Below are 27077 nucleotides of genomic sequence, written 5' to 3'. Positions count from 1 at the left end.
ATTTTTCCAGGAAAATTTGTGGTCATTTTTTTCAGGCCCCCCTTTAGGAGGATCAAAAAATTCAGGGCCCCTTTTTGCATCAGCCCCCCCTAACAAGTGTTTGTGAACGGTCCCTAAACAAGCTGCTCAAGAAAAAGAGCAGAATTTATGCTGCTGCAACTTGCAGATCATCAGCTCTAGCTTTAGTCGCCATGATAGCATTATGTTTGCCAGTGGTTTGCAGGTAAGATGATATTCGTCGCTCAAACCCGCACTCACATGTTAAGGTGGCACAGGTATGTGCAGTGGTCAAGTGTCCTTTTTTCAGGTTCTCCGGCAGTCCCTTAAGCCCCACATTTGGATCTGCTCTGACAATTGTAGCTCTTTAAGCTCAAATTTGGAAATAATTTAGAAATTTTTAGCTCAACAGCCTATAATTTGGCCCTAATTTCAGTTCTTCAAGCCCCTATTTTGCCTGAAAATCAGTTCTTCCCGCAGTTCTTAGTTCCCAAAGTTTGGCGCTCCGCCCCGCTCACCCCTACCCAAATTTACGTTGAGTGCCCACAGCATTTCTTCTTCTTCTTCTTCTTCCTTATAAGTGCCTCCCTCATATGTATGAGTATTGTCGCACTGCGTACAGACAAGCTGTACTTATTTTTTACTCTGGAACCTAGAGTAGATGAGTGTATTTTTGAAGTAGGCCTACAGTCAACATGACCGGGATGATCCCCTGCTCTTTTCGAATAGCCTGTGACGTTCTTTAACGTGCACACTACATTAATGTGAGAAAATATGCATGTACACGGACCGACAGCTTAAAGTGCCCTCCGAAGCACTAAGCAAGTAGAGTGAAGTGTCTTGCTCAAGGACACAAAGAGCCGGACCTGGGAATGGAATGGAATATCAACAGCGATTGCACACCATTGCATACTTTAAATTACCTTTCCGAGTGCGATTTATAGCACACCTCAATTCCTAAACTTCTTACCAAGTGCAATTTAATAGCACACCTGATAGTCTGCCTTAACAAAAGTGTGTAGCACCCTTTTATTTTCAAAACTCAACCCCTGCCAATAATTAAACGTCGGTTCACAAGCTTTATTCAAAATCTCAGAGTTTGACAAAACTACAGCACAAAGTCTCGACTTTGCAGGGTATTATGTTAGTTAGAAATCAGAGAAGATGAGATAAAGTACATTACAATTGTGTAAAAAACAGAATATTGAACAAATTTTAAGGGCATCATCTTCAGCAAATGTTACAATATGACTTTAAGCCTTATGATCTCCTTTTATAGAATCCATACCATTCCTCTTGTGTGTCTGCTTTATTTGTCTCAATATTTGAGTGGAAACACTTTAGATCATGCTCCCCTTCAACCTGTGCCTTACACGATATAAACTGTCAATGCTGCAATTAGCCTGTTCCAAATAGACTGCTTTGTAGTCCCTTTTTGATTAACAATTTACCCCTATGTGCCCACGTCGCATGGTAACCCCTCTGCCTTTTTTCGGGTGATCTCGGTTTTGCGGATGGGAGCAGTTCTCGTTCGGAACTTGTAATCATTGTGAGATGAGTTGATATTTAGGTATAAATTTCAAAAATGAGCTATAAAGTAGACTAGTTTCAAAAGTGGTGGGAAAGTGCTTCGGAGGAAAAGTTCTTTAAAGTATATAACAAAATACAATTTAATTATTTTCAGTGTACAGTGGCGTAGCAATGGGGGCGGGAGTAAGGGGGCACACGCCATCCGCATTCTTCACCCCCTCCAAGCGATGAAAGTCAAACATTTTTGCAAAATCATTTGAAAGATCAATTTAAGACTGATTTTGTGATAAAAAATTCAAAATAAAAAGTCTCCTCTTCCTGTGAAACATGTTTTTTATTTAACTTGGCCTTATGTTCACCCTGAAGACTTAAGGTGGTGTTAAAGGCAAGGTTTAAGGAAATCATGAATTCCAACATTTTTGCAAATTATATCTCCAAAACCTTTCATGATACAATCTCAATTGAGTTTGTACTTATGTAGGGATATGTTGGCCATGTTATGAAGGTAATAAAACCGTTGCCATGGTAACCAAGCAGTCGCTATTGGCTTCTGACCAATCACATTGAAAGTTGTTTTTTTCCTGTTTTTTTCACAAATCACTTCATTTGTCCCAATAAAAGTATACTCACATGTTGAGTCATGTTCCTGCGCACCTCAACTGATTTTTCCGTAAAAAATCCCAGTGGAATTCCCCCTGGGGGTCAAAGTGAAATTTTCGTTTTTTGGCCACAGATTCCATATTACTAACAAACTTTTCTAGGGAAAATCAGCAGAGGTCATTTGTGATGTTCTTGAACGATTTGACACTTTCTTTTTATTTATTCGGACATGTGCAATTTCAACCGTAGGAGGGCAGTATCCAGGTCTGAAATTTCTCGGTCCCTTGGAGAGCAATAATCAGAGGAGGTAGGGTGCTGAAAACACTGCCGAAAATTTAAAAAAATTATCTTCTTCTGTGCCAAAGATGAAAATAATCCATAGATCTTTAATTTGCATTTAAAACCACCTTAAATGAGAATACCTTTGTGTTTACATTGACAAGTCAGTACTGTTTAGGTGCACATAATGGTCCCATAAGCCAATAAGTAAGAAATGTAAACTTTTCCTTTGTACTCTATATTAACCCACAGCAAAAAATCAAGTCTTCCCTTGGTGCATTGCATGAAATTGAGCTAGATCTAACATGGATCTGCATCTGGCTATCAGTCTTTTGGGGTACAGGGGATCCTGGGCCTATCCAATGTAAAAAAAAAATGTGGGGTGCCGGTGGGGGAAATTGGATATAGTTTTAGGCGATTCTGACAAAATTGTTGCAAACATTTTCGACTCCTCTTGCTTCCCCCCATCCAGAATGACAAAATTTGCATTTGCTGTAAAATTTGGAGCATGAAGCGTGCCAAAATTTTTTGATGAGTTTTCAAAAATCTGTTTCTGCCCCTGGCTTTAGAGAATTGTTATTATTTGATAGAACAACTGAACGTGATTGATTATCCGGGGGGGGGCACTTCCATAACGGATGATGCATCATGTGCCTCGGGATAGACCCCCTATTTCAAACCGGCTTGTACCCAATGCAATGACCCCCTTTTTTGTGTTATTGTCCTACCTAATTCCCAATGACCCCCTTCAAAAAAAATTCAGGTACTCCCATGACCCCCTTTTTTATTTCCTGCTACCCAATGACCCACCCTTTTTATTCCCAAAGTTAGGTGGTATTTGTGTTCTCCTCGAGAAATAATGCTTTTTCAAATTCAATCATCCAGTTGTTTCCAATTGTTAATTGATTCAAGTTCCCAAGGTGGCCAAGTTTCTTTTTCGCAGTTTTGGCACTTACCGGTATTTATGTGTACTCGTACTCAACACCTTTTTGGCAATCTTGTACCCAATGACCCCAATTTTACAGTTTGTTACCCCAATGGCCCCCTTTATTTAAAGTTTCATACCAAATGACCCCATTTTTATTCAGGTTGTGTACTGAATGACCCCATATTTTTGTAATTGTACATTTGACCTGAAAGCCCCCTACTTTTAACATGGCCGAGGCACATCCCTGCCATAATTTTCAGATAGGGAGTGCCTCCCCCGGGTCACATGTTCAGTTGACATCTTGAAAGTATGATAGGGGAGCGGTCATTGGGTTTAACAGTTCTCTGGATATAGTGAGGGTTAATGATGATATAGCCTGGTTTTGGATCACCATGGTCTAAAGGCCCTAGGGCTACGAACACCCAATGCCCCCCATGCAGTCAGAACTCTTGCACCCCTGTTGTCTCCCAGTAAAACCCAAAATTATAAAAATTTCCACTTTTTGCTAAAATTTTGTGCAAAATTTGTTGATTCCCCCTGCAATTCACTTTGCACCCCCACCCCCACCCATGCAAAAAATTCCTACTGGAAATGATGCATGATGGGAAGCATGTTTGCTATAACCCAATCCATGCTAAAAGCAAAGCATGTAATTCTGATGCATGTCCTTGATAATTGATCAGATTTGTAGGATTATATGCTATTATCCTCATTTAGATTAAAACTTAATCAGCCTTCAAAGTCACTGATCCAAAATGGAGTAAATCAGTCAGCCTTTTAGGACTCAATTCTGAGTAATAAATAAAGATAAAACACAATTTTTATTACAAATCAATAACAAGATCATGACTATTATTTGAAATTTTATACATCTTGATCATGTTGATAAGAAAGAAACTGGATATTATGGTCAATAATCAAACATCAATAAAAGTTGGTGCTCTTTTTAAGAAGCCTTTTTGAACAAATTCTTGAGCACACCCTCACGCAAATAAAGCTCAATCCTGATATAGATAATCTATACTTACCTTAAGTAGATGGGTACACACATGAAGGGCTTTAATATTTTGTTGGCACATTTGTGCATTATTATTATTTTGGTAGTATTGATATTTTCATGTGTTTATGAGTAGTATAATAGCTGCCTCATTGGTTTCACTGACATTTGATGGATTCTCTGGAATTGCGGTATGTGAAATAAAAAATAAATAACATGAAATTCATGCTTGCTGCATCTCCACTGAAGTAGTACAAATGTACATGCCTGGTTGATAAGGCAAAAAAGTTGATAGATCAGACCATCTGACCCTAATCTGGAAAATTTGGAAAAAGAGGTGTATACATGGCCAAATTTACCATTGGGCCCCGGGGCCCCAAAATTGCCCTGTGCATCTATTAAAATCAGAACAAAATATGCTTTTCTCCCTCTAAATTTTAATGCTTCTGCCGCCACGGTCGATCTCATTCGTAAACCAAAACTTGGCCACTCATACTGCAGTTACTGTCCGTTTTCCTATACACAATACACAGTGCTCTCACCATTGACGCGTGACCTCCACAAATGATGTATGTTGGGAGAATGGACACTTGCCTAGTTAACATCACTGTGTGAAAAATAACCAGCCAATATTTTATTTATTCTCCAAAACTTCTAGCAAATATATTTCTCTAACATGACCTAAAATTACAGCTAGGTTAGATGTTCAGAAATGGTCGCACTTTTATAAAATATGAGTGAGGGCAAGGCATAACTAGACAACTCCCGTGTTAATTGAATGGAGATTTGACCGAAAATATTGGTATCGGACCGCTCACTTCTGAAGGATGCCACAAAAAAAACGGTAAAAGCTACATTTAAATTATTCTAAATAGGTTCTAGAAAATAAAGTTTTGTAACATGTCCTAAATTTTTAGCTAATTTAGATGTTTGGAGAGGGTCGCACTTTTGTGTTTTAGGAAGGATATGTAAACGACAGATAACACCAAAAATATGAAGAAATTATTTCCAAACCGTGTTAAGTCAACAATCATTATGTTGCTCATTTTGAAGAATGCTGGTTAACAAAAAGCAGGTCTTTGTCTCATTTAAGTGAACAATGGTACACATACCATTGTTTCCTTTCGCTTCCTTTATAATCGGTTACCCAACTGAAGCTATAATACCAGCATTATTGCGATGTCGCACATTGAAAACAGACACTGCGTGCACAACCAGAGAAGATCTGATTTAATCAGTTGAGCTGCTTCAATGAGTGTTATCTTGGTTTAATAGCTTTTAATGGGGTTTAAGTCCTGCAAAGGTCGAGATGAATTCTACTGTAGACATGACTGCATCATGTTGAGTACACATGCACTCCTAATGGATAGTTTTGGGCCTCCAAATTTTGACCTGACCCAGAGCCTCCAAAAAATGTAAATCCGGACGCACATTTTTGGGGCCCTGGGTCCACGCCCATGGTAAATTAGGCAGGGCGTAGCAAGCGGGGCGGCCGGGGATGCCATGGCCGCCCCACTTTTTGAGAAATTTGTTATGTTTTTCTTTATATCTTTATTTCAATTTGGGCATATATTTGTATTTTGGCCGCCCCACATTTGTAATGGCCGCCCCACATTTTTCAACCTTGCTACGGCCCTGAAATTAGGACCTGCACAGCACACAGCTCTAAACTGTTTAAAAACATACAATAAAGAAATATTCCAATTCATACCTACTTGGGCTATTTATTAAGCTACTCAAGCCTATGATGTTTTAGCTATGACCATTTAAAGATTCACTATGGACAATCAAACAGTTAATTTTTTGTTGACTAAATGCTGTTCATCAGGTTGGCAAATCATCATGACTCAGAAGAAGAATACCTCAGTGATGAGCACTCTCAAATCTGAAGACTGCGTCCTGGAACTGCATCATCATTTTAGCCAGAATAAAGTTCAGTGGTACGTAAGGTCCAAGTCAGGTCCCAGGTTCAAATCCAGCCAGATAGTCACTAACAGGTAATCTGTGCATTTGTTGTGCATTTTCCTTTCATTGAATTCATAACAATCTAACATGGTTCAAAGATTTTTTTTTATGTTAGCCGTTGCAATTTGGCCATGAAGTTTGTACGGACAAAGTTCTGAGCATTGTCACACAACATACGGCAGCTATGTGACATACAGCTTTTCCTCTATTCACCTGCCCATTGTCAGTATAGGGACTTTGCCTTAAGTCACAAATACCTGGCCTATTGTTAGTTTTTATGTATAGGTGATGGGAAGGTGTGATTCCCCTATGTGACAGAACCTGATTCAGACATGCTCATGCTTGCATAGCGAGCACATGGACAATATGGGCTGTTGTTATGAGGTCATTAATAATAAATAGAAATGAGGACATCAGTTAGTTGGTCAATTGGTTTATCATCATAGGAATTCAAGTTGAGAAGTTAGTTGTTCAGTTGAGGAATTATTTGTGTGCATGTGATTATTGAGGTGTTTGCTGCTTGTGCAAAAGGTAAGTTCCAAGTTTTGTATGGGTATTAAAGTATACTTTCTCTAAAACTTGAAAATGTTAAAAAACCACTAATCTGCAGTAGTATGACAGGTGCTAGCTCACAGTAGAGACGAATTGGACAGTTTACAGCAGTTTGTGCACAAGGTCACTCGCAATACACACTTTACTATTGCCGCTTGTGATATCATTCAATAGCTCATATTGGTGCAACCCTAGACTGTGAGGGGGGTGTACCACCCCTCCATATGGTTTTTCATTTTCATCATAAAAAATTGCATGTGTTTACACCCAAATAATCGTTCAAATAAAAGATCAATCCTTTGTGCCCATTTTATTGATACAATTTCTCGGGCAATTGTTACCCCAGCACCTTACCCTGGGGTAGGGCCAACCATCAAAATGACCATGGAGGGCAGTGAAGCCACCATAGGTTTCTAATTATCATTTTGCTCTCCTCAAATTATTCCAACAGATATTGACTTTTTACAAGTAGTTTGGTTGAAATAGTCATTTCCTTTCGGAGATTAAAAAAGTAGTATCATTATTGAATTTAGACTATCTACTGAAGATAGCTTTTTAAAATTCATACATGTATCTCAACTTCATATCTGTGTTCACTGTTCAGAGCTACTTCTCAGCAGTGGCATAGCCAGCACTTTTTCAGAGGGTAGGTAAAGGGAGGGGGGGGGAGCCAACTTTTAAGGGGGCAAAAGTACAATAAAATTCCTTTAAAAGGGAAAGCCAGCTTCAATGTAGAAGAGGTCTTGTAATTAGCTTGGGTGGAAGGCATTTTTAGGATCACGCTTTTGTACAAAAAGGGCTAAAAAAACATATCAAACATATCAGGGCAGCCAGCATCCCACAGGGAGGGGAAAGAGGGGGGCAAGACTTCTCACAGTGGAAGAAGCTGCCCCTTATGGCTACGCCACTGCTTCTTAGTGTTGAATATCTCACTTAGTGGCTAAATTTCCAATGGTGGAGGGGGAGGGGCCCGGGGGCACATCAAAAAATTTTGGTGGGTATGCTCCCCCGGAATTTTGAGGTGGTGGGTCTTTGGGAGCTGACGGCGTACTGGTAAAAGGGGTCTTTCGGAGCTGCGAACCGGGCTGTGAACAAGTAAAATGGGGTCTTTTGGAGCTGCGAAAAGTCAAAATCAAGGGTCTTTCTTGGCTTGTTGGTTGAAAGTCGCCTGAAAAAACAAGAAATATGAGGAATGAGCAATTTTTGGGTCATTTAGAGCTGAAATTATCAAAATCAAGGGCTTTCGGAGCTTTATTTTGGTCAAATATAGGGGGTCTTTCGGAGCTGCGAAACCTAAAAACTTGTTCAAATAACTGTTCTAACAAAATTACTCTCTCAGAGCAAATGCGCACAAACATTTTCAATTTTATGGGGCAAAATGATGATAATTTTGGTCTAAAGCAAAAACACATCACAAATTTTGGTAAATTTTGTCCAGGTATATTTTTTTTGTATGCCACTGACCTTACTTCTTATACCACCCAGTTAGCTGATATATTAGCCTGAATATTATGTTTTCAACTTTTTCTTTCTCTTTACCTTTCCAACAACTATCAATATTATTTTCAATTGGTGTGAGGAATTCAAGAAAACTGCAATCTATTTTTGAACTAGCAAATTGACTACAACTTGTAAGCTTAAAGAATATAGCATGTAGACATGTTATATCAATATTATTGAAACCTATCACATTGATAGGATTATTTCAATTTCCCTTTGATCATGGTCAATCATCATTATTAAGAAATTGACATTATCGATAACAATCCGCAAGACCTTTGGTATGGAACTTAATAATAAGCCCAAGTATATTGTTAATCTATATATTAATGCATGGTTAATGGCTGGCCTTTTGAAGTTGGCGTCGTATTAGAACCATGTGAAATTCAAATTATTTTGATTCTATGAATGTTCAGTTACTTTTATAAAGTTCTTTTCCTTGTGTGTATTTTATTTTAATACAAAATTATACTTGGTAGAAACATGACCAATGTGAAGAAACCAAGGGGGGAAATTAAAACATAGTTGCAAACTTGCAAATAGTAATAACATTCCATGGCCAAAGAGGTTCGTAACCCTCCTGTGTTTTTCCAAGAAATTACATTATTTTGAACACAATTATTATACTGGTATTAATATTCAGAAACATGTCTTTACATGTTCACAATAAAAAGATCAATTACCAACACTGAATATCTCATCTCTTGTATTAAACCTCAAAAATGCCGACAAAAGTACTCCCTATGTAGACTACACCTTTATTAATTTTTTTTTTAAATCAATACTTGACATGTTCTACATGGGAACAACCCATTAGCCCAAAGGGTCATTAGTCCAAAACTGGTTAAAGTTGGTATTTAGGGCATTAGATTATAAGGATTAGGGTTAAGAGTAGGGTTAGCATTAGGGTTATCTGTTAGGGATATGGTTATAATGAAAGACAAAGATAAAAAGACTTTATCGCGTCTGACGTCATCATACTCGAGCACGCGGCGGTATAAGCGGGCGCCTTATTGTTAATTTTGCACCTTCAAACATGCAAACCATCTCAAAAGTTAGGTCTTTATAGTAGGAAACTTTCTTTCGCAAAGGCACCATGGCAACAATGCCTAGAAAAGTTGCTTTTTGCCTTGTAAAAGTATGTAATTTTTCGCCATTTTCTGCTATTCCTTTTCTCCGATCGGCACCAGATAAATCGGCCTTCCTTTTACGCGCTATTATCCAATCAAGGATCGTAAGGAATTTGATTGACAGTGACGTCTTTTTAAAGTCTTTTTATCTCTGTCTTTCATTATAGGCTAGGATTAGAGTCAGGCAGTAAGCGTAGCCAGCGGGGAAGGGGGGCAGAGTGCCCCCCTGACAAAAAATGAAAGAAAAAAGTGCCCCTCTGACAAAAAATAAAAGAGAAAATCAGGAGGGCAAAGGAAAAGAAAAAGGGCAAGGAGCCCTTTTCTAACAAAATTCAGCCCGAAATACAAAAATTTTGCGCGCACATTGTAAAGATAAAGCCCGTTCCCTCCTAAAAATGGGCGAAAATAGTGTAAAATACCAATCATCCCAATAAAGCCTTTTGTCTCTATTTATTGTATGATGCAACTGTAATATTTTTCGTCTGTTCCCCCGAAATTTTATTTTGCCCCCCGACCAAAAAAGCTGGCTACGCCCCTGGAGTCAGGTTATTTAGGTTTAGGGCATAGGGTAAAGTTGATAAAATATGAAGCTCCTTTAAGTAGCTACAAGTGTCTGTATGGACAGATCTTGATCCTCCAACGTTGACTAAAATGTAAGCTTTAATATCCTACTAAGTGGAGTTGAATGAGAGGCGACAAAAGGAATTATGCGTAAAAGTTTGGGGCAATTTGGGGCAAAAAATGGGTGTGTTTTGGTGGATGTTGACATTGAGGATTCTTGTAATTGTGTATGACTGAATAGTTTGAATTTATGGAAAGAAAGCAAAAAGCAATTATGTGTGGCTATTGGGCATTATTTTCTTTCATAGAAAGTGTTTCCCTTTTGAAGTTCTTTAAAGCAGTCATGGGTGTCACCGCAACTGTTGGTGCCACCTTTACTCGTGTTAATTTTCTTGTTTGAACTTTCAGTCATTCACCTGTAAGCATGGGTTGATTCATAAACTGATAATTATTATAAACTTATATTATCAGCATTATCAGATGTAGATATGAAATTACGGATTACCCATAATGGCATTCTTTGTATTGGTAATAATTGTGATATTGATTAACCAATCTTATTATCTTGATATCTGTATGTGTAGGGTAATTCCTGCTAGAAGTTCTGTAAATTGATAAACATATCGAAAGTTAAAGTGCACTTAAACAAGTTAAAGTTAAAATTTGTTCGGCTTATAATTGGCATAATGCATGTCTGGCACATGCTTATGTGAATTTATGCAGCCATAACGAAAACCAAATAATATTCGCCAATTATAAGCAGAACAAACTTTAATTAGGGGAGAGACATTAACTAGGTTGTATATGGTACATGGGCATGGTGGTGCAGCAGTAAAGGCTTCAACAAATCACAGGGTAGCTGGAGGTCATGGGTTTTTAATACCTGAAACGCCAATATATTTTGCACTTGGGCAACACACTTTACCTCACTTGCCTCACCCCACCATGTGTATAAATGGGAAGCTGCTAGGGGACACATACAATAAAAGTCAGTGGCGTGGCATGAGTCATCCTATGGGAGGGGGCACCACCTGTGATAGGGGCTCAAGCCATTTTTTGGCAATTTTCCTATGGGATTTTCTGAATTTTCAATTTGAATGGGGGAACATGCTGGTGATGTAGCATGAGTCATCCTATTGGAGGGCACTGCCCATGGTGGGGGAGGCACTGGGCTTGATCATTGATGGGGGAAGCACCAGGCTTGATTGGGGGACACAAGCCGTATTGCAGCAAATTTTTCTGTTGCATTTTCTAAATTTTCAAATCGATATGCCCCATGCCCCTATGATGCTACGCCACTGACCCCACTGATCTAAGTGCTGAGAGGTGCTGCAGATGTACCCTTGTTGGAATGAAATGATTCCGATATATCTCAGCGGCAACTGGAATAAAATATTGTTGTAAATGTGCTGTTACCTTATGGTGAAGTGAATCACAAACATTTATTTATATTATTTTTATTCTTAATCTTACGGTTACTAGGCTTAGATTTCACAACATGACTGTTAAATTTAAAATTAAGAAAATCCAAGAAAATCACTTGTTTTTCTTGCTTGAACTTAAAGTCATTCACCTGTTGGCAATAAACAGGTTGATCAATTATGTAGTATATTATCACCATATCAGATGTAGAAATGAAATTACCAATTATGGCATTAATTCTTTGTATTTAGCCATTGTCATATTGATTGACCAATCTTGAAATTTGGAGGGTCATTTCTCCAAATTGGTGCAATTCCAGATACAGGGTGTCCCAGAATGATTTATACCGGGAAAGATGGAATTTTTTTAGGTATGAACGGCCTTTCTGTTAGTCATATTGTTTTGCATTTTAAGTTCTACATATATTTAGCTTTCCCAGATTTTTTAGATTTTACAAATTTAACGTTTCTAGTAAAAAAGTCTAAAAATGGTGAATTCCAAGTTTTGAAAATCTGTAAAATTACTAACCGTTCAGCACAAAGTTATTTGGAAAATGTTATGCTGTGTCCTGTTCTTACTTCTACTAAATATTTGATATCTATCGTTTATTTATGATGTTACGAAGCAATCCTTGTATGGAATAAAGGATTTGATACGCTTGAGTGACCTTAAACTATTCTTTCTTTGGCGGCAGTTTTGAAGACAATTATTGCAATGTGTGAGTTTCATCATTTGAAACGCTGGCAGAGATGGATTTTTCATAAAAGTATAGAGAAGGTTCGTCCTTAGTGTCACAGCATTTATGTCCACAGTATATTGGCCAACCCACAGCTACGTGACGAAGAAGATCAAAATTTACTGCGTAGGATCCTTGAGGAAGTTATATCCTCTGTAATAATGACATTTTTGGGTACAAATTGTGGTAAAAATCACATAAAAAGTATGTTTTTCAACCTATATATCTGATGTTATATTGAAATGTTTCACTTAATCCCATATCAAGAATTATTTAGCATTGTAAGCTCTATATCTGTGCCAAATTTGGTGTATTTCCTATCAAAGAATGTAGGATTTCTCCAATATATTGCACAGAGCGGCTGGACGATGGTGATAAAGGATCCATGTGTTATGATGCCTTTGCACTGTAAATTACACACATGCAGTTTTTGTCTATTTTCAGTAATAGCAATGTCACACAAAAACGAATCGAGCTATTTCCATGAAAGTCACAGAATAAATAGAAGACATGTGTGGCATTGTATTGCACTTATTAAGATTAGATACACTGTTGACTATTATATTTTTGATATTTTGTTAAAACACGGTATAAATCATTCTGGGACACCCTGTAGTTTTCCTGTGGTGGGTCATCCCACCAAAAGTTATAAATTTGTGAAATTAATAAATTGGGGTTATTGACCTCCCATAGATCACTGATCAGGCAATCTTTATTGCTATTATTATTGGCACCATCATCATTGATATAATTCTTTTTATTGTTATTGAACATGTTATTGTTGATGTTATTATCATACTTTCATAGCAAAATGAGCAACAACTGTGTAAGGCCAGTAAAAAGTTTGTCTGTTTGTCTTAGTTAAATAAGCTAAATGTTTGTCTCTTTAAAATAGGCTATGCGAAATGCAGAATTCTTTCTTCTTTTTTTGTTGCGTTTATTTACTTTGTTTTACCCGGCAGTTTTTATGTTTTTGTGTATGTATCTATACTAAAAGTTAACCAAACGTTAACTCATGAGTGATGATTTTTGTTTAAGATTGCTCCCTGTTCTTGTTTGAACTTTCAGTCATTCACCTATGCATTAAAAATAAAAAAGGTTGATCAATAATGTAAACCTATTATTATCAGCATTATCAGATATAGAAATGAAATTATCTATAATTGCATTTATATTTTGGTCATTGTCATATTGATTGCCCAATCTTGTTATTGTGATGCCTGTATGTGGAGGGTCATTCCACCAAATTTTGGTAAAAATGCATGAAAATAACCAATTAGGGTTATTGCCCTGTTATAGATCAGTTGGCTGATGTAGAAAACAAGAATGCAACTGAAAATAATGGCAGTGTTGCTGATTTCAGTCTGATCAGTTTGATCTGTAAAATCACCATAATCATATTAATTTTTCATATCTTGATGCACTGATGAAGATTAATCAAGATAGATTGCTTAGTGTTTACTAAGGACCAGTGGCGGCACCAGGAATTTTTTTTCGGGGGCAGAGTGAATTTCTGGGGGGCAAAATCAACAAATTTTATATAAAATTGCCATAAAAAAGCGGAAATTTACATAATTTTGGGGTTTTGCCTCAAAACTGGGGGGCTGGGCCTAGGGGCTAGGATGGGGGGGGCAATTCTTTGAGAGAATAAAAAAAAAAAATATTAAAAAATGATTAAAAAAAGAGGAACTTGGAATAGGTTGTAATGTACATCTTCCTTTGACCTGGTTTTAGGCCACAATTGTCCAAAATTTGCCGGATTTTAGCATTTAAATGCAAATTTTCACGCACTTTGAGCACTTTGCACACATTTGTCCCAGTAATGTCATTTGAGGATACTAAAGCAACTTTAAAGCAAGAATTCTTGAAAATGTTACTGCACAGTTAAATAGGGTGGGGGATATAACACCTCGATCTGAAGAGCCAGGGGGTGCCAATCATGTTGCTGGCAAAAGGTAAATCCAGCTCTGTTGTGGAAACTGTTAAAAACACAGAAACAGAAGTACATGTAGCAGGCAGTTGTTACTGTACTGAAGATATTTGCTGCACTGAAGCTTGTTTCTTATGTTTGAAATTTGAAATATTTGTATGAAACGGTTATCTTTCATGTTAGATACCTGTTTTATTATGTATTGAATTTTGGAACTATCATCTAAATATTATTCCTTTTAGATGAAAGAGCGGCAGCATAATCTGTGGGACCAATGTGGTAATTAAACATTCTACTATTGATTCTTCTTTTTCTCAAGGTGAATTTATTCACTGCACTGAAAAATTTGTTGAATATAGATTCTGTCTGGCCTCTCATTGTCCTTAAATGATGACGTACTTCAGAGATCTGCCTATTTAGTGTAGGCATCAGTGTTGCCACATCCCTTACATAGGGCCTGATTGGGCTACATTGGAATTACAGGATGATTTTTGCCACAAAGGTGCACTGTCGGGCAAAAGTTCACGTTTCAGTGGTTATTTATTTATTTATTTGTACCGGTATGAATTATTTGTATGAAGTGTATGAATTATTTTGGGTTTTTTTTTTTGGGGGGGGTGCACACCAACATCGCCTAGCTAATAATTATTTGGTGCAGCAGAGACACTAAAATGAATACACGGGATCGATACACGTGAATTGCTATGCACAATTTTGATATCAGACGAAAATCTTCGGATACCGGGTTAGAAAATGATGAATATCTCCAGTAAATGATTTTGTCTCAAGAAACCAGATCTGGTCTCATACACTTGAAAATATGTGTTGAACAGATATGATAGTCGTTAGTTTGCGCTTTGAGAAACGGTCGTGAGTCTTGAACTCAAAATCTGACCAAAATCGCTAATTTTATATTGCGTTGGTCCTGTATATGGACTACAGCGCGCAGGCTCAGTATAATCTGCACTCACTACTCCATGTGTATAGGCAGTATGACCATTGACCGCAATGTCGTATACAAGCTTACTCACACAGCGAGAAATCAATTACCCCGGCTATTGTCAGTAGCTTCAGTCAGGTCACTTGGCTAATTATATGCGTCTCATAAGGTCGGAATAAAATGACCTTTCGTGTCTGTGGATTCAACCTACCATGCGATTTCTACCATGGAGATATCGGGGCGATGACACTGTGGGATGGGGCAAAGTTAATTTCAGGGTGGTCAAAAATCATGACATTTCTGCAAAATTGCTGTCAAAAATGTAAATTCTTGATTTTGTTAGTTTTTAGGGAAAGGGGTAAGATCTTCAACACGTATGATCCAATATTTGAATAAAAGAATTCCACTTACTTGGTACAAAAATTGTGCTTTTCTTTTTGGGAACTTTGTTGCCTCCTTGGGTGTATTTTGCTGCACCTTTGGGAATTTGAAAAACTTGAGAACAAAAGGCAAATAATAGGACTGACATTAATAGGAATGTTATCATAGCACCAATATTGTGATCATTAATCAATAATTAGAGCACATGTTGTTTAGTTGAGTCAACATTATTAATGTGATATTCGATAGCCATTTTGTTGTTCAGGTGAGCTTTGGAGGGAGGAATAGATTGGCACCTGTGCATGCGAATGGGATCCATAAGTTATGAACAGATACTATTGAGTAAGTAGTGATCAGTACTGTTGTTTGCTTGATAATGAATTTTATTATTTATGATGCCTTGACATTGTCATGTAGTTCACATTCATATTTTGTTAGATCCAGAAGTAACAATTAACTTTTACAAATGATAATTTTGACCTCTCTGGATACATTTTTTATTTCAATCAAGAACGGATATTTGATCCCAGAATTTGCATTGTGGGGCTTGCATATATTTTTGTTTTGACAGGTGTATTTTGTTGGTTCATGGAAGAGCCTGGGATGGACTGCTTGAGCCACTGTGATATCATATTATGGTCATTGTCATTAGTGACATATTGCAGAGAAATATTTGGCTCGGATGAAAATAGAAAGTAAACAAAGTTAATGCAGTACGCAATATTTTTAATAGCAAAAAAACGGGTATACATATATGCTACTGTGTCATGGAAAATTGGTCTTCTTTTGAGCAGTCAGGAGAATCAAGATCCTGCCACCCCCCCCTTTGAAAACTTTAAAAAAAAATTTTAGGACTTTTTGGCAACTTTGCAGCCCAATTCTTTCACTTTTTATCATGACATAAAACAAAAACAATCTGAAATAATAAATATGAGAAAATGATAATGCATAAAGTTTCTAATTTTAAAAACTATGCACTTCATCTGCGCTGAGATAAACCTGTTTGAAACCTTGTCAATGTGATTGTTTGATTGGTTCTAAATTTGATGATGAAAGGAATTAAGGAGGCTGTGTACTCTCAGACATGCATGTAGTATTAAAAAGTGCCATAACTTTGTAATTATTCACGCAAGACATATAAAAGTATACATTTTTATAAGGGCAAGACATCAATGAATCTCAATATTAATTTTCTTTTAACTTTTGGCAATATTTGTTCGGTACATCATAACAAAAATACACTCTTTCCAAAAATGTTTGTTTTGTTTTTTTCTTAATCTTGAGGCACCATTCCAAAAACGTTATTTTTAGTTTTTTGATATTGGCCTTATTTCATCAAAGTGAACTTTTTAAAATTCACAAACACCTATTTGCACAAAATGATGTCTAAAACGGAAATAGACCAACATATAAAAAAAATGAGAAAGCCGTTTCTTAAGTCGATCATGCTTTTTATGATGAGCATAATTGCTTACCTATAGATGCTTTATTTATTGAGTTATCGTGTACCTTTTATCATTTTACCGAGAATATGAACATTGAAATAAAGGCCGTTGAAGTTTAAAGTGTTCACATTTTGCACTTTGATCGAAGCTCACAGGAGAATGCGGCAGTTCTCGTTTATCTACCTTACATTGCGTAAACATTGGGTAAATCCACAGCCCCTTAAGAAGTTTGGGCGAAATCTATTCATATCTTGATGTTTAAATCGGGGGAAAAAACTTGAAAAAATTCACATTTTATCAGCTATAAATGGACCGCTAGGTTTTTTGTGAAATCAGTGCTTCCATAAGATGAGCCGCGCATGCAGATAAGCGTTGCGCATGCATAGCGTATCTGTGCATTAACAAATTGCGCGACTACAAAACGCGATGCGTTGTTGCGCGCGTGTACCCTGATGGTACAACAAAGATTTTCTTTCCTTTTAAATTGCGAAAACAAGTGAAAAATAAAATCCATAAAATAGAGCAGTTGGAGTTAACAAATCTGGATTTTCTTTCCTTGTATTTATAAAAAAACATAACAAAGTAAATACATTTCAAAGAAGCTCAATTTCGTGAAAGAAACAATGTCTAGAGTACACAGCCACGTTAATTTTCGGTTGTATTGCATACATCTATTGCCTGCAATATTTTAAAAATAGAAATGGTATTTTAAGAAAAAAATCCTCAAAATTAAAAAGTGCATCATCATTTGGAGGATATGAAATTCATCATGAAAGTATGTGCAGATATTAGCCACCGTTAACAGTGTTAATGTGTTTTGTTTTCACATTGATTAACATGATTAAGTTTTGGTTTTAACTTTTCGGAAAATATTTAAAAGCCATTTATATCGGGGTAATAAATGTCAGATTAAACTCTATGATAAATGACTAATCCAGATTATGAATGATATTACTGGATTATGTTTGATATTATTTTGTTATTAGTCAATCAACTTAGACTAATCAATCAACTTTAGACTAATAATGGGTGGAGCCAAAGGTGATGAACTAAAGTAGCAATATCTCAAAAGGCTGCCTTGTTAGAGTTCTGTAATGCGTGTTAATTTTGCAATTTTTGCAGTATTTTGTGATCCTCTTTTTATGATCCTCTTTTTATGGTATGTTTCGGTATATATCTACAAAAAAAATTTATTCCCAAAATTTTAGTTCATTCCGATTTTACATTTCTAAGTTATGCATGATCATGTGTATTGCATAGGCTCCATAGGCCATTGTAACTTCATTCTGTTATATAACAGAACATAAATATGAATTTGACAATATTTTTGCCAAGCAAAATCTGCAAGACATTTTTTGCAAGTAAACATTATGTAGCCAGAGGTTTCCGATGGTATCAAAATCTCAACCTTTTGTTTTCAAAGGTGGAGTGATGAGACTGTGGATCACAAAATGCCCCTTTAATAATTATTTATTTCTTTTTGCTTAAATATTTGTGTGCACAATAAACCTTGACCATTCACATGTAAGTTGAGGAATCATCTTTTATGATATTTCTTTTAAATTATCAGCCTGAGTATAAATAAAAATAACACAGGGCAGCAACAGTATATATCACTTTTTGCATCTTGACTCTTCAAATCATTATGTGTCAAAGTACTTCAAATATCACAGGTAAGAGGCTTACACATAATACACTGGAGCATTGAAACATTACACCAGGCTTCCTCAAATAGATTTGTTGAAGCGCCACATGAAATTTAAAAAAAACCTGCAAAGCGCCACTCAATGGCTGCGAATTCGCGGGGGGGAGTCAGAGGGGGTTCCCCCTGTGAAGCTATCGATTTTTTTTAATTTGAGGTGCAAATGACGCCATTTGGTGCAACATTTTGTACTATTTTAGCCTGTCTTTACAAGGATAACATGGGAATCGCATTGTTTACTTATTTATTTTTAAATCTAAACGGCGCCATGGCTACACTCGAAGCTCACGGCGCGCCACATGTGGCCAAGGCCGGCCATTTCTTGAGCCCTGCATTACACATAAGCACAAAAGATCAAGTAAAGGATAGTAAATTTAATGTTTCTCAAATGTTCTTTGTGAAGCGTGGTTCAATCAGTAAGCATCCACTAGTCCGAAAGATAGTTTTATACTCACACCTTGCTATCTACTAAAGATAGTTTTATATTCACACCTTGCTATCTACTGAAGATAATTTATACTCGCATCTTGCTTCCTACTGAAGATAGTTTTATACTAACACCTTGCTATCTACTGAAGATAGTTTTATACTCACACCTTGCTATCTACTAAAGATAGTTTTATACTCATGCCTTGCTATCTACTAAAGATAGTTTTATACTCATGCCTTGCGAAGATAGTTTTATACTCATGCCTTGCTATCTACTGAAGATAGTTATATACGCATACCTTGTTATCTACTGAAAATAGTTTTATACTCATGCCTTGCTATCTATCTACTGAAGATAGTTTTATACTATACTCACACCTTGCTATCTACTGAAGATAGTTTTATATTCACACCTTGCTATCTACTGAAGATAGTTTTATATTCACACCTTGCTATCTACTGAAGATAGTTTTATATTCACACCTTGCTATCTACTGAAGATAGTTTTATACTCATGCCTTGCTATCTACTGAAGATACTTTTATACTCACACCTTGCTATCTACTGAAGATACTTTTATACTATACTCACACCTTGCTATCTACTGAAGATAGTTTTATATTCACACCTTGCTATCTACTGAAGATAGTTTTATATTCACACCTTGCTATCTACTGAAGATAGTTTTATACTCACATCTTGCTATCTACTGAAGATAGTTTTATATTCACACCTTGCTATCTACTGAAGATAGTTTTATACTCACACCTTACTATCTACTGAAGATAGTTTTATACTCGCACCTTGCTATCTACTGAAGATAGTTTTATACTCACACCTTACTATCTACTGAAGATAGTTTTATACTCGCACCTTGCTATCTACTGAAGATAGTTTTATACTCACACCTTACTATCTACTGAACATAGTTACATACACACACCTAGCTATCTACTGAAGATAGTTTTATACTCATGCCTTGCTATCTACTGAAGATACCTTTATACTCACACCTTGCTATCTACTGAAGATACTTTTATACTATACTCACACCTTGCTATCTACTGAAGATAGTTTTATATTCACACCTTGCTATCTACTGAAGATAGTTTTATATTCACACCTTGCTATCTACTGAAGATAGTTTTATATTCACACCTTGCTATCTACTGAAGATAGTTTTATACTCGCACCTTGCTATCTACTGAAGATAGTTTTATACTCACACCTTGCTATCTACTGAAGATAGTTTTATATTCACACCTTGCTATCTACTGGAGATAGTTTTATATTCACACCTTGCTATCTACTGAAGTTAGTTTCATACTCACACCTTGCTATCTACTGGAGATAGTTTTATATTCACACCTTGCTATCTACTGAAGTTAGTTTCATACTCACACCTTGCTATCTACTGAAGATAGTTTTATATTCACACCTTGCTATCTACTGGAGATAGTTTTATATTCACACCTTGCTATCTACTAAAGATAGTTTTATATTCACACCTTGCTATCTACTGAAGATAGTTTTATACTTACACCTTGCTATCTACTGAAGATAGTTATATACGCACACCTTGCTATCTACTGAAGATAGTTTTATATTCACACCTTGCTATCTACTGAAGATAGTTTTATATTCACACCTTGCTATCTACTGGAGATAGTTATATACGCACACCTTGCTATCTACTGAAGTTAGTTTTATACTCACACCTTGCTATCTACTGAAGATAGTTTTATATTCACACCTTGCTATCTACTGGAGATAGTTTTATATTCACACCTTGCTATCTACTGAAGATAGTTTTATACTTACACCTTGCTATCTACTGAAGATAGTTATATACGCACACCTTGCTATCTACTGAAGATAGTTTTATATTCACACCTTGCTATCTACTGGAGATAGTTTTATATTCACACCTTGCTATCTACTGAAGTTAGTTTCATACTCACACCTTGCTATCTACAATCAAAATTATTATTATTTATCATGATTATTGGCGGAGCTACACGCAGCTGATGGGATGTGCAAACAAGACATACTACAAATAGCGATATGCATACAGTTTATATGATACATCACTGATTCAATGTTTTAATATACACAAGCAGGTAATGTATTTATTCAGCACTCGATCGGTGAGCTCAGAATAAAACCAGGGATACCAGGTTTTATTATAAATGTTAAATTTTACTGTAATTAAAGCACTTCAGGCTTAGTCTTTCACAGGGCATTTATGTACACCAATGGCTATTACAATGGTGCAAAAAGTAGAAATTCGAAAAAAAAATTGAGAGCGTTGCTGTGGAGCAAATCACACATTATGGCTTTATTAAGGCCCTTCGCACTTGATTATTAGTTTCCTGTTGAAGATTTTGAAAAAGGGACGAGGTGACTTTTAATTATTAATTATTAATTATCTTTTATTTTCTTTATTTAGTTTGAACTATTACAAGCAACTAGTATTGACTCGTTTTGACTAAAGCGGGCATTTAATTATTTCACAACAATATTTGATTTTATAAATAAGTGAAGGTGGAGTTGTACTCTTTGTTTATTCATCATTATAGTTGATATTATTAAAGTCAGAAAATGGCAAGTAGAAGTAGTTGAAAGTTATTTTAAAAGAGAAAATTAGAAATAAAAATAAAATAATTAATTATTTTGAGATTTTCAATTTTGGACGCGGGCGGTAAACAGGAAACTAATAATCAAGTGCGAAGGGCCTAATGGGGAAAATCTGATTTCTTAGCTTGAACTTGTGCTATCTATTGCAGAGAGCAGAATGAAACACTTTGAATAATTAGTCAGCTGATGGCACTCTTCCATTCAGCAATTGATTAGAGAGATGTGGAAGTGAAATACTTCAAGCCTCTTCAAAAAGTGAGCTCTAGAGGGCAGCATGATAGATTAATTAACAGTGCAATTTTGGCAATTTTACTGAGTTTCACATCTGCAAAACAAATTCTGGCACCAGTATACAAATTGTAAAATGGATGAAGGTAAAATGGCAATCAAATTGCATTGCACTTTCCTGGTACAATTAGTCAAAACTAGTGTAGTGCCTAAATAGTTATAGGGAAACTCAATAATGGAAAGATTTATAAGCCTGAACATAATGCTATCTACTGCAGATAGCAACTGAATGAAATGCTTCAAAGCTGCTTCAATGTATAGTCAGCTGATGGCGCCCTCATAAGTTTTGATTATTGCAGAGAGCAACTGAATGCATAGTCATGGTGGCACCCTTCTATTCAAATGCAGTGGCATAGCCAAGGGGAGCAAGGGGAACTATCTCCCTCCCCCCACCCGTCTTTCCCCCTCTTGTCCCACTACTAGGATGCTGATAGTTTTATAATCTTAAAGATTTTAAAGCCATTTTGTACTCTTTATCCCATTTTTGATCATTTCCCCCCCTTGAAAGTGTTCTATATTCTACTCTAACATGCAGTAAAGCCCCACCACCAGATCTGTATAAAGGGGGAGACAGGGAAACATAACTCATGATTAATATACCAAACACATAATGCCCCCCTGAAAAAGTTCTGGATATTCTACATGTAGCTGTTTGGATATAGATTCAGGTGCATCCCATACAGTGTTGTGTTATTTTTAAAGTGATCATCAAAAGTGATCATCTTTTGATAGTCTGTCATTCAGGCAAATATACTCTGAAGGACTAGGAAGGCCAAGATATGATGCATTCAATAATACATTGTACTTTTACTGTCAATAAATTATATAAACCTACCAGGCCATTTATTTAATACTTTACTTTTGATAAGGTCTGTATAATTTTGAGTTCAACTGAATGCATTCATCATGATTACTAACATATTTTTATTTATCCAAAAACGACTATTCCATAGTTTATACATTTGATGAAACCAATTGAATTCATCAAAGATATGAGCCATGAGAAATGACACATGTCATCTATTCAATAATCTGCTCCTCCTATAAATGTATATTCTTAACATGACATCTCCAAATAGTAGGCATAGGAAACCACAAGTTCCTTAATGTTGACAATAATGGTATAAGACAGATGTAAGATGCCAGTTAAATCATAACACATCAATGATTTGATGTAGATATGTATGAAATCAAAGAAGATATCTTACCCTTCCCAAAATCCTTTGCAATATGATACATTTACCTCATTTGTGACATGATCAAGGGAAATGAGTTGGATGTCACTAATATTGATTTTGAGATATTGGCAAAGAAAGTGTTAAAATTCTTTTGTTTTTTACTGTTTTCAGCGATTGATAAATTAATGTAAATTTACAAAGAAAAGTCATATCAACATGGGGTTTTCAGTTTCTGAAAGCTCTAAATGTCGTGTTTAGAAACCTATGTAAAACTCATTTTCGACCAGAGTCGACATGTGACTCATTTCCCTTGATCACATTTTATCAAATGACATTCCCATTACTTTGTACAGGTTCCCTTAGTTTTCATTTTGTGAATAGACTGGCTAAACATGGGTCGATAGTCAAGAAATACACATATTTTATAAGATCTGGATGTGCACTGTCCATTGAAGTACATTTCGTCACTAACAACCTGGATGCACTAGATAGCAAATCAGTACAGAAAATTGAACTGGAAGAAATGCATTATGGGAAGGGTAAAATTTTTTTCTGGTATGAAATATGATTGTCAGAGTTAATTGATAAGTCTAAGGACTATACAGTACTGGATATTTGAAGTACTTTATAGCAAATTTGAGTTTGACAAAAGGTGATTCTACTCTAAAATTTTCTTCAAATTGAGAGGGACATGCCTCAGTTGGGTAGAACCATAGGCCTTCAAAACATGTTTTGAAGGCCTATGGTAGAACTTGCAGGGATGGGGAGACAAGGGAAAAGTAAGGGGAGACCGGTAATAAAAATGTTGCTTAAAAGAGAGTGCCTCTATCTAGTCCTCCCATATATCGATAAAACCTGTAAAATTATTTTTTAATCTGTAAATACTTGATAGATACCATAGTGCTTACTATGGAGCACTTTTAAAACATGAAAACTTGAAGTGCCCATCCACAAAAGTGTAAAGGGTCTTGAGCAAATCATCAATACACATAGTTATATACGAACAAGTAAACCTGCCATTTGTGTCTCAACCCCATTAGCTCAGTTGGAAAAACGCCGGACTTTGGTACAATTTCATGTTTTCAAAAGCGCTTGATAGTAACCACATAATGCTAACTATCGAGTTTTTACGGTATGCATTATGTATTTTATTTCCAACACTTACAATAATTGAACCAAATCTTAAACTTAAAATGTACATTGTATTTCATGTTTGGGTTCAGTTCATTTAATTGTCATCTGCAGTTTTTTGCAGATGGGGAGGTGTGAACATTTTGTGTTTCCTTAAGAAAAACCTTCAGCTTCAAAAAATATGGGTTTACCAATTTTTGAAAGTGAAGTGAGCTGTAGATTGTAATCACGAGTGGCCCCTTCAAAAACCTGGATCCACCCCTGTTTAGAAGGATCAGTGTGATGAAGCATTGTGTATGGAGACAGAGTGACAAGAATTTTGAAAGAAAAAATATAACCCACTTAACAATTATGAGATTGATTATGCTTGATTTGAGAAACTTAATAATTGAATATGAAATATTTTTCATCTGGCTGCTTGGTTGATTGATTGATTAAATACTTGATTGACTTTCTGTCTAGTACAGACTAGTAGTATATTTATATTGGTATAATTTGAAATGACTTTTGTGTTTACAAATCACCCCCTCATCCACATGATACAGCTGCCGGATTCCCCACAAATTTCTAGTTCATTAACCAATAATGCATGAAGTATTATATTTGGAGAAACTTGACTGGTTTTAGGTAATCTGGTTCATTTAATCATAATACCAGATTACTCCGGATATTATATTTATACCAGCTTAACTTAAATGATTGTTTTGATTTCATAATCAAGATAATTGAATATTCCACATCTTTGTTTTGTTGCATTTATGATTTTCATTGTATTTTTGTTCGGCTCTTTTCCTTGTTTTATTGTAAAATTGGTAATTTTTGACAATAAATTTTGAACTTATACTTTTGTTTGTAAATCAATAATTTTGAACTACTTTTGTTTGTAAATCAAATTTTGGATTTTATTACATAAGTTGCATAGACCTATTTACATAAAAAAAAGTTGCATATTTATATTACTACAGTAGCTGTGTTGAGCATGAAAAGTGCAAAAATGAATGCTCTATGAAAATTTCCACTTTTAGGGACCGTTCACAAACACTTGTAAGGGGGGCCTGATGCAAAAAAATTTCATCGCAAAAATTTTTCGGGCCCCCCTTTACAGACCTCAACAGACCATAGAAAAGCATATAAAGTTAATTTTTCCAGGAAAATTTGTAGTCATTTTTTTCAGGCCCCCCCCCCCTTAGGAGGGTCAAATTTTCAGGGCCCCCTTTTTGCATCAGGCCCCCCTAACAAGTGTTTGTGAACGGTCCCTTACAGTGTCTAAAACTTTAAAAAATAGTGTTTTGCATTCTCCTCAATTTTTTAAAAATGGTTTGTGTTCTTATATTTGTTATTTCCTTTTATTTTTTCCCTGTTCTTTCCCTTGCCCTTCTTAAAATTCAGAATTGCTCTTTCTACATGTTTTTTTTCTCTTTTTTTTAAATTATTTTTGTTCCATTACTTAAAATTCTCCTTTCTTTTTTTGCCCTGTGCTACTTTGCTACAAATAATACTTGTTGCACTGCAAAAACAAGTGTTTATATTTAAACACCATATTGTGTTTATCAGAGCAACACTTAATAAACACATAATTCATGTTAATGGTCTAACACTAATGTTAATGGTTCTAACACTAATGTTCATAAATTAACACTTGGTGTTATATTACAAACATTAGTGTTTATAATATAACACCAAGTGTTAATTTATGAACATTAGTGTTAGACCATTAACATGAATTATGTGTTTATTAAGTGTTGCTCTGATAAACACAATATGGTGTTTAAATATAAACACTTGTTTTTGCAGTGTGGTTGCTTGTATGCATGTTTGCTTGCGCGCTTGCTTGCTTACTTGCTTGACTTGTTTGCTTCATTTCATGCAAGAACTTTCCAACTTTAATACAGCCAAACTTGGAAACTAGAAGAGATGACAGCCTTGATGTTCTTCACCTCATTGTTTCATTATTCAACAGGTGGTGTCAATATTGAACCAAAATGATGACCACAGGCTCTTCAACATCATCACCATCAACATCACCATCTTCCTCATCTCCAGCTGATGATGACATGGAGGATGATACCCTCAGTATCTCATCCCTGGTGCATAACTCCACACAGACGTTGGGAGTACTGAAGAAAGCAATGGCAGACATGTCTTGGATGGATTTGATGCAGAAGGGTGAGGATAGGAGGAAGAGACTGAATGTCTTCAAGACGGTACTGAGGGAATTGTCCAAGTGTTGCACTGATGTACAGGTGGGATTGAGGAGTACAAAACAAGATGCAGTTGGTAAGTATCATGATTATCTTTGCGGTTCATCTACATTATATGTTAGGTATAGCAAAGGAAGGCAGCAGGCCTATATGCCAGGATTTTTTGTGGGGGTTGCAGATTTTCCCAAATGCAGGCTTTTTGAGACAAATTTTTATTTTGACCAAAAGCAGACATTTACTCACACTACAATTCATTTTTGGAGCCTATATTTGAAACAGATTTCATAGAAAGGTCAGGATTTGGGGTATATTTACCTAAAATTGATACCTTACTGACAAGTAAGTCAGTAGCTCTTGGAATAATTTGACTAGAGTAAAATGAAAATCATTGATTTTACTGGAGAAACCAATGGTGGGCCTCACCAACACCCCCCTCTATGGCCATCTTTGACGGCCGGTCCTTCCCCGGGTAAGGTGCTGGGATAAAACTTTTTTCATTTACTTACAACCCCCCTCTTCGTAGTTCTAGGGTGAGTGGCACCACCCCCTCACACCCCTGGCTATGAGCCTGAAAGCACTCTGTTGTAAATACTCATTATTCAAAGACCCATGGAAAGA

General features: G+C 36.1%; 1 protein-coding gene across 1 annotated transcript in view; it reads left to right on the top strand.

The window, feature by feature from the left end:
• Positions 1–6643: 6643 nt before the first annotated feature.
• Positions 6644–27077, top strand: part of LOC140151585 (myosin-I heavy chain-like) — a 143150-nt gene continuing 122716 nt past the window's right edge. The window contains 2 exon segments of the mRNA XM_072173981.1: positions 6644–6827; positions 26219–26535. Of these exon segments, the coding sequence (XP_072030082.1) occupies positions 26241–26535 (295 nt within the window). The 5' untranslated portion in view covers positions 6644–6827; positions 26219–26240.

The sequence above is a fragment of the Amphiura filiformis genome, chromosome 4 (genome assembly GCF_039555335.1).
Source record: "Amphiura filiformis chromosome 4, Afil_fr2py, whole genome shotgun sequence".
In the NCBI taxonomy this organism is placed as follows: domain Eukaryota; kingdom Metazoa; phylum Echinodermata; class Ophiuroidea; order Amphilepidida; family Amphiuridae; genus Amphiura; species Amphiura filiformis.
The sequence above is the reverse complement of the archived record's forward strand: the minus strand, read 5'-3'. Positions and strand labels throughout refer to the sequence as shown.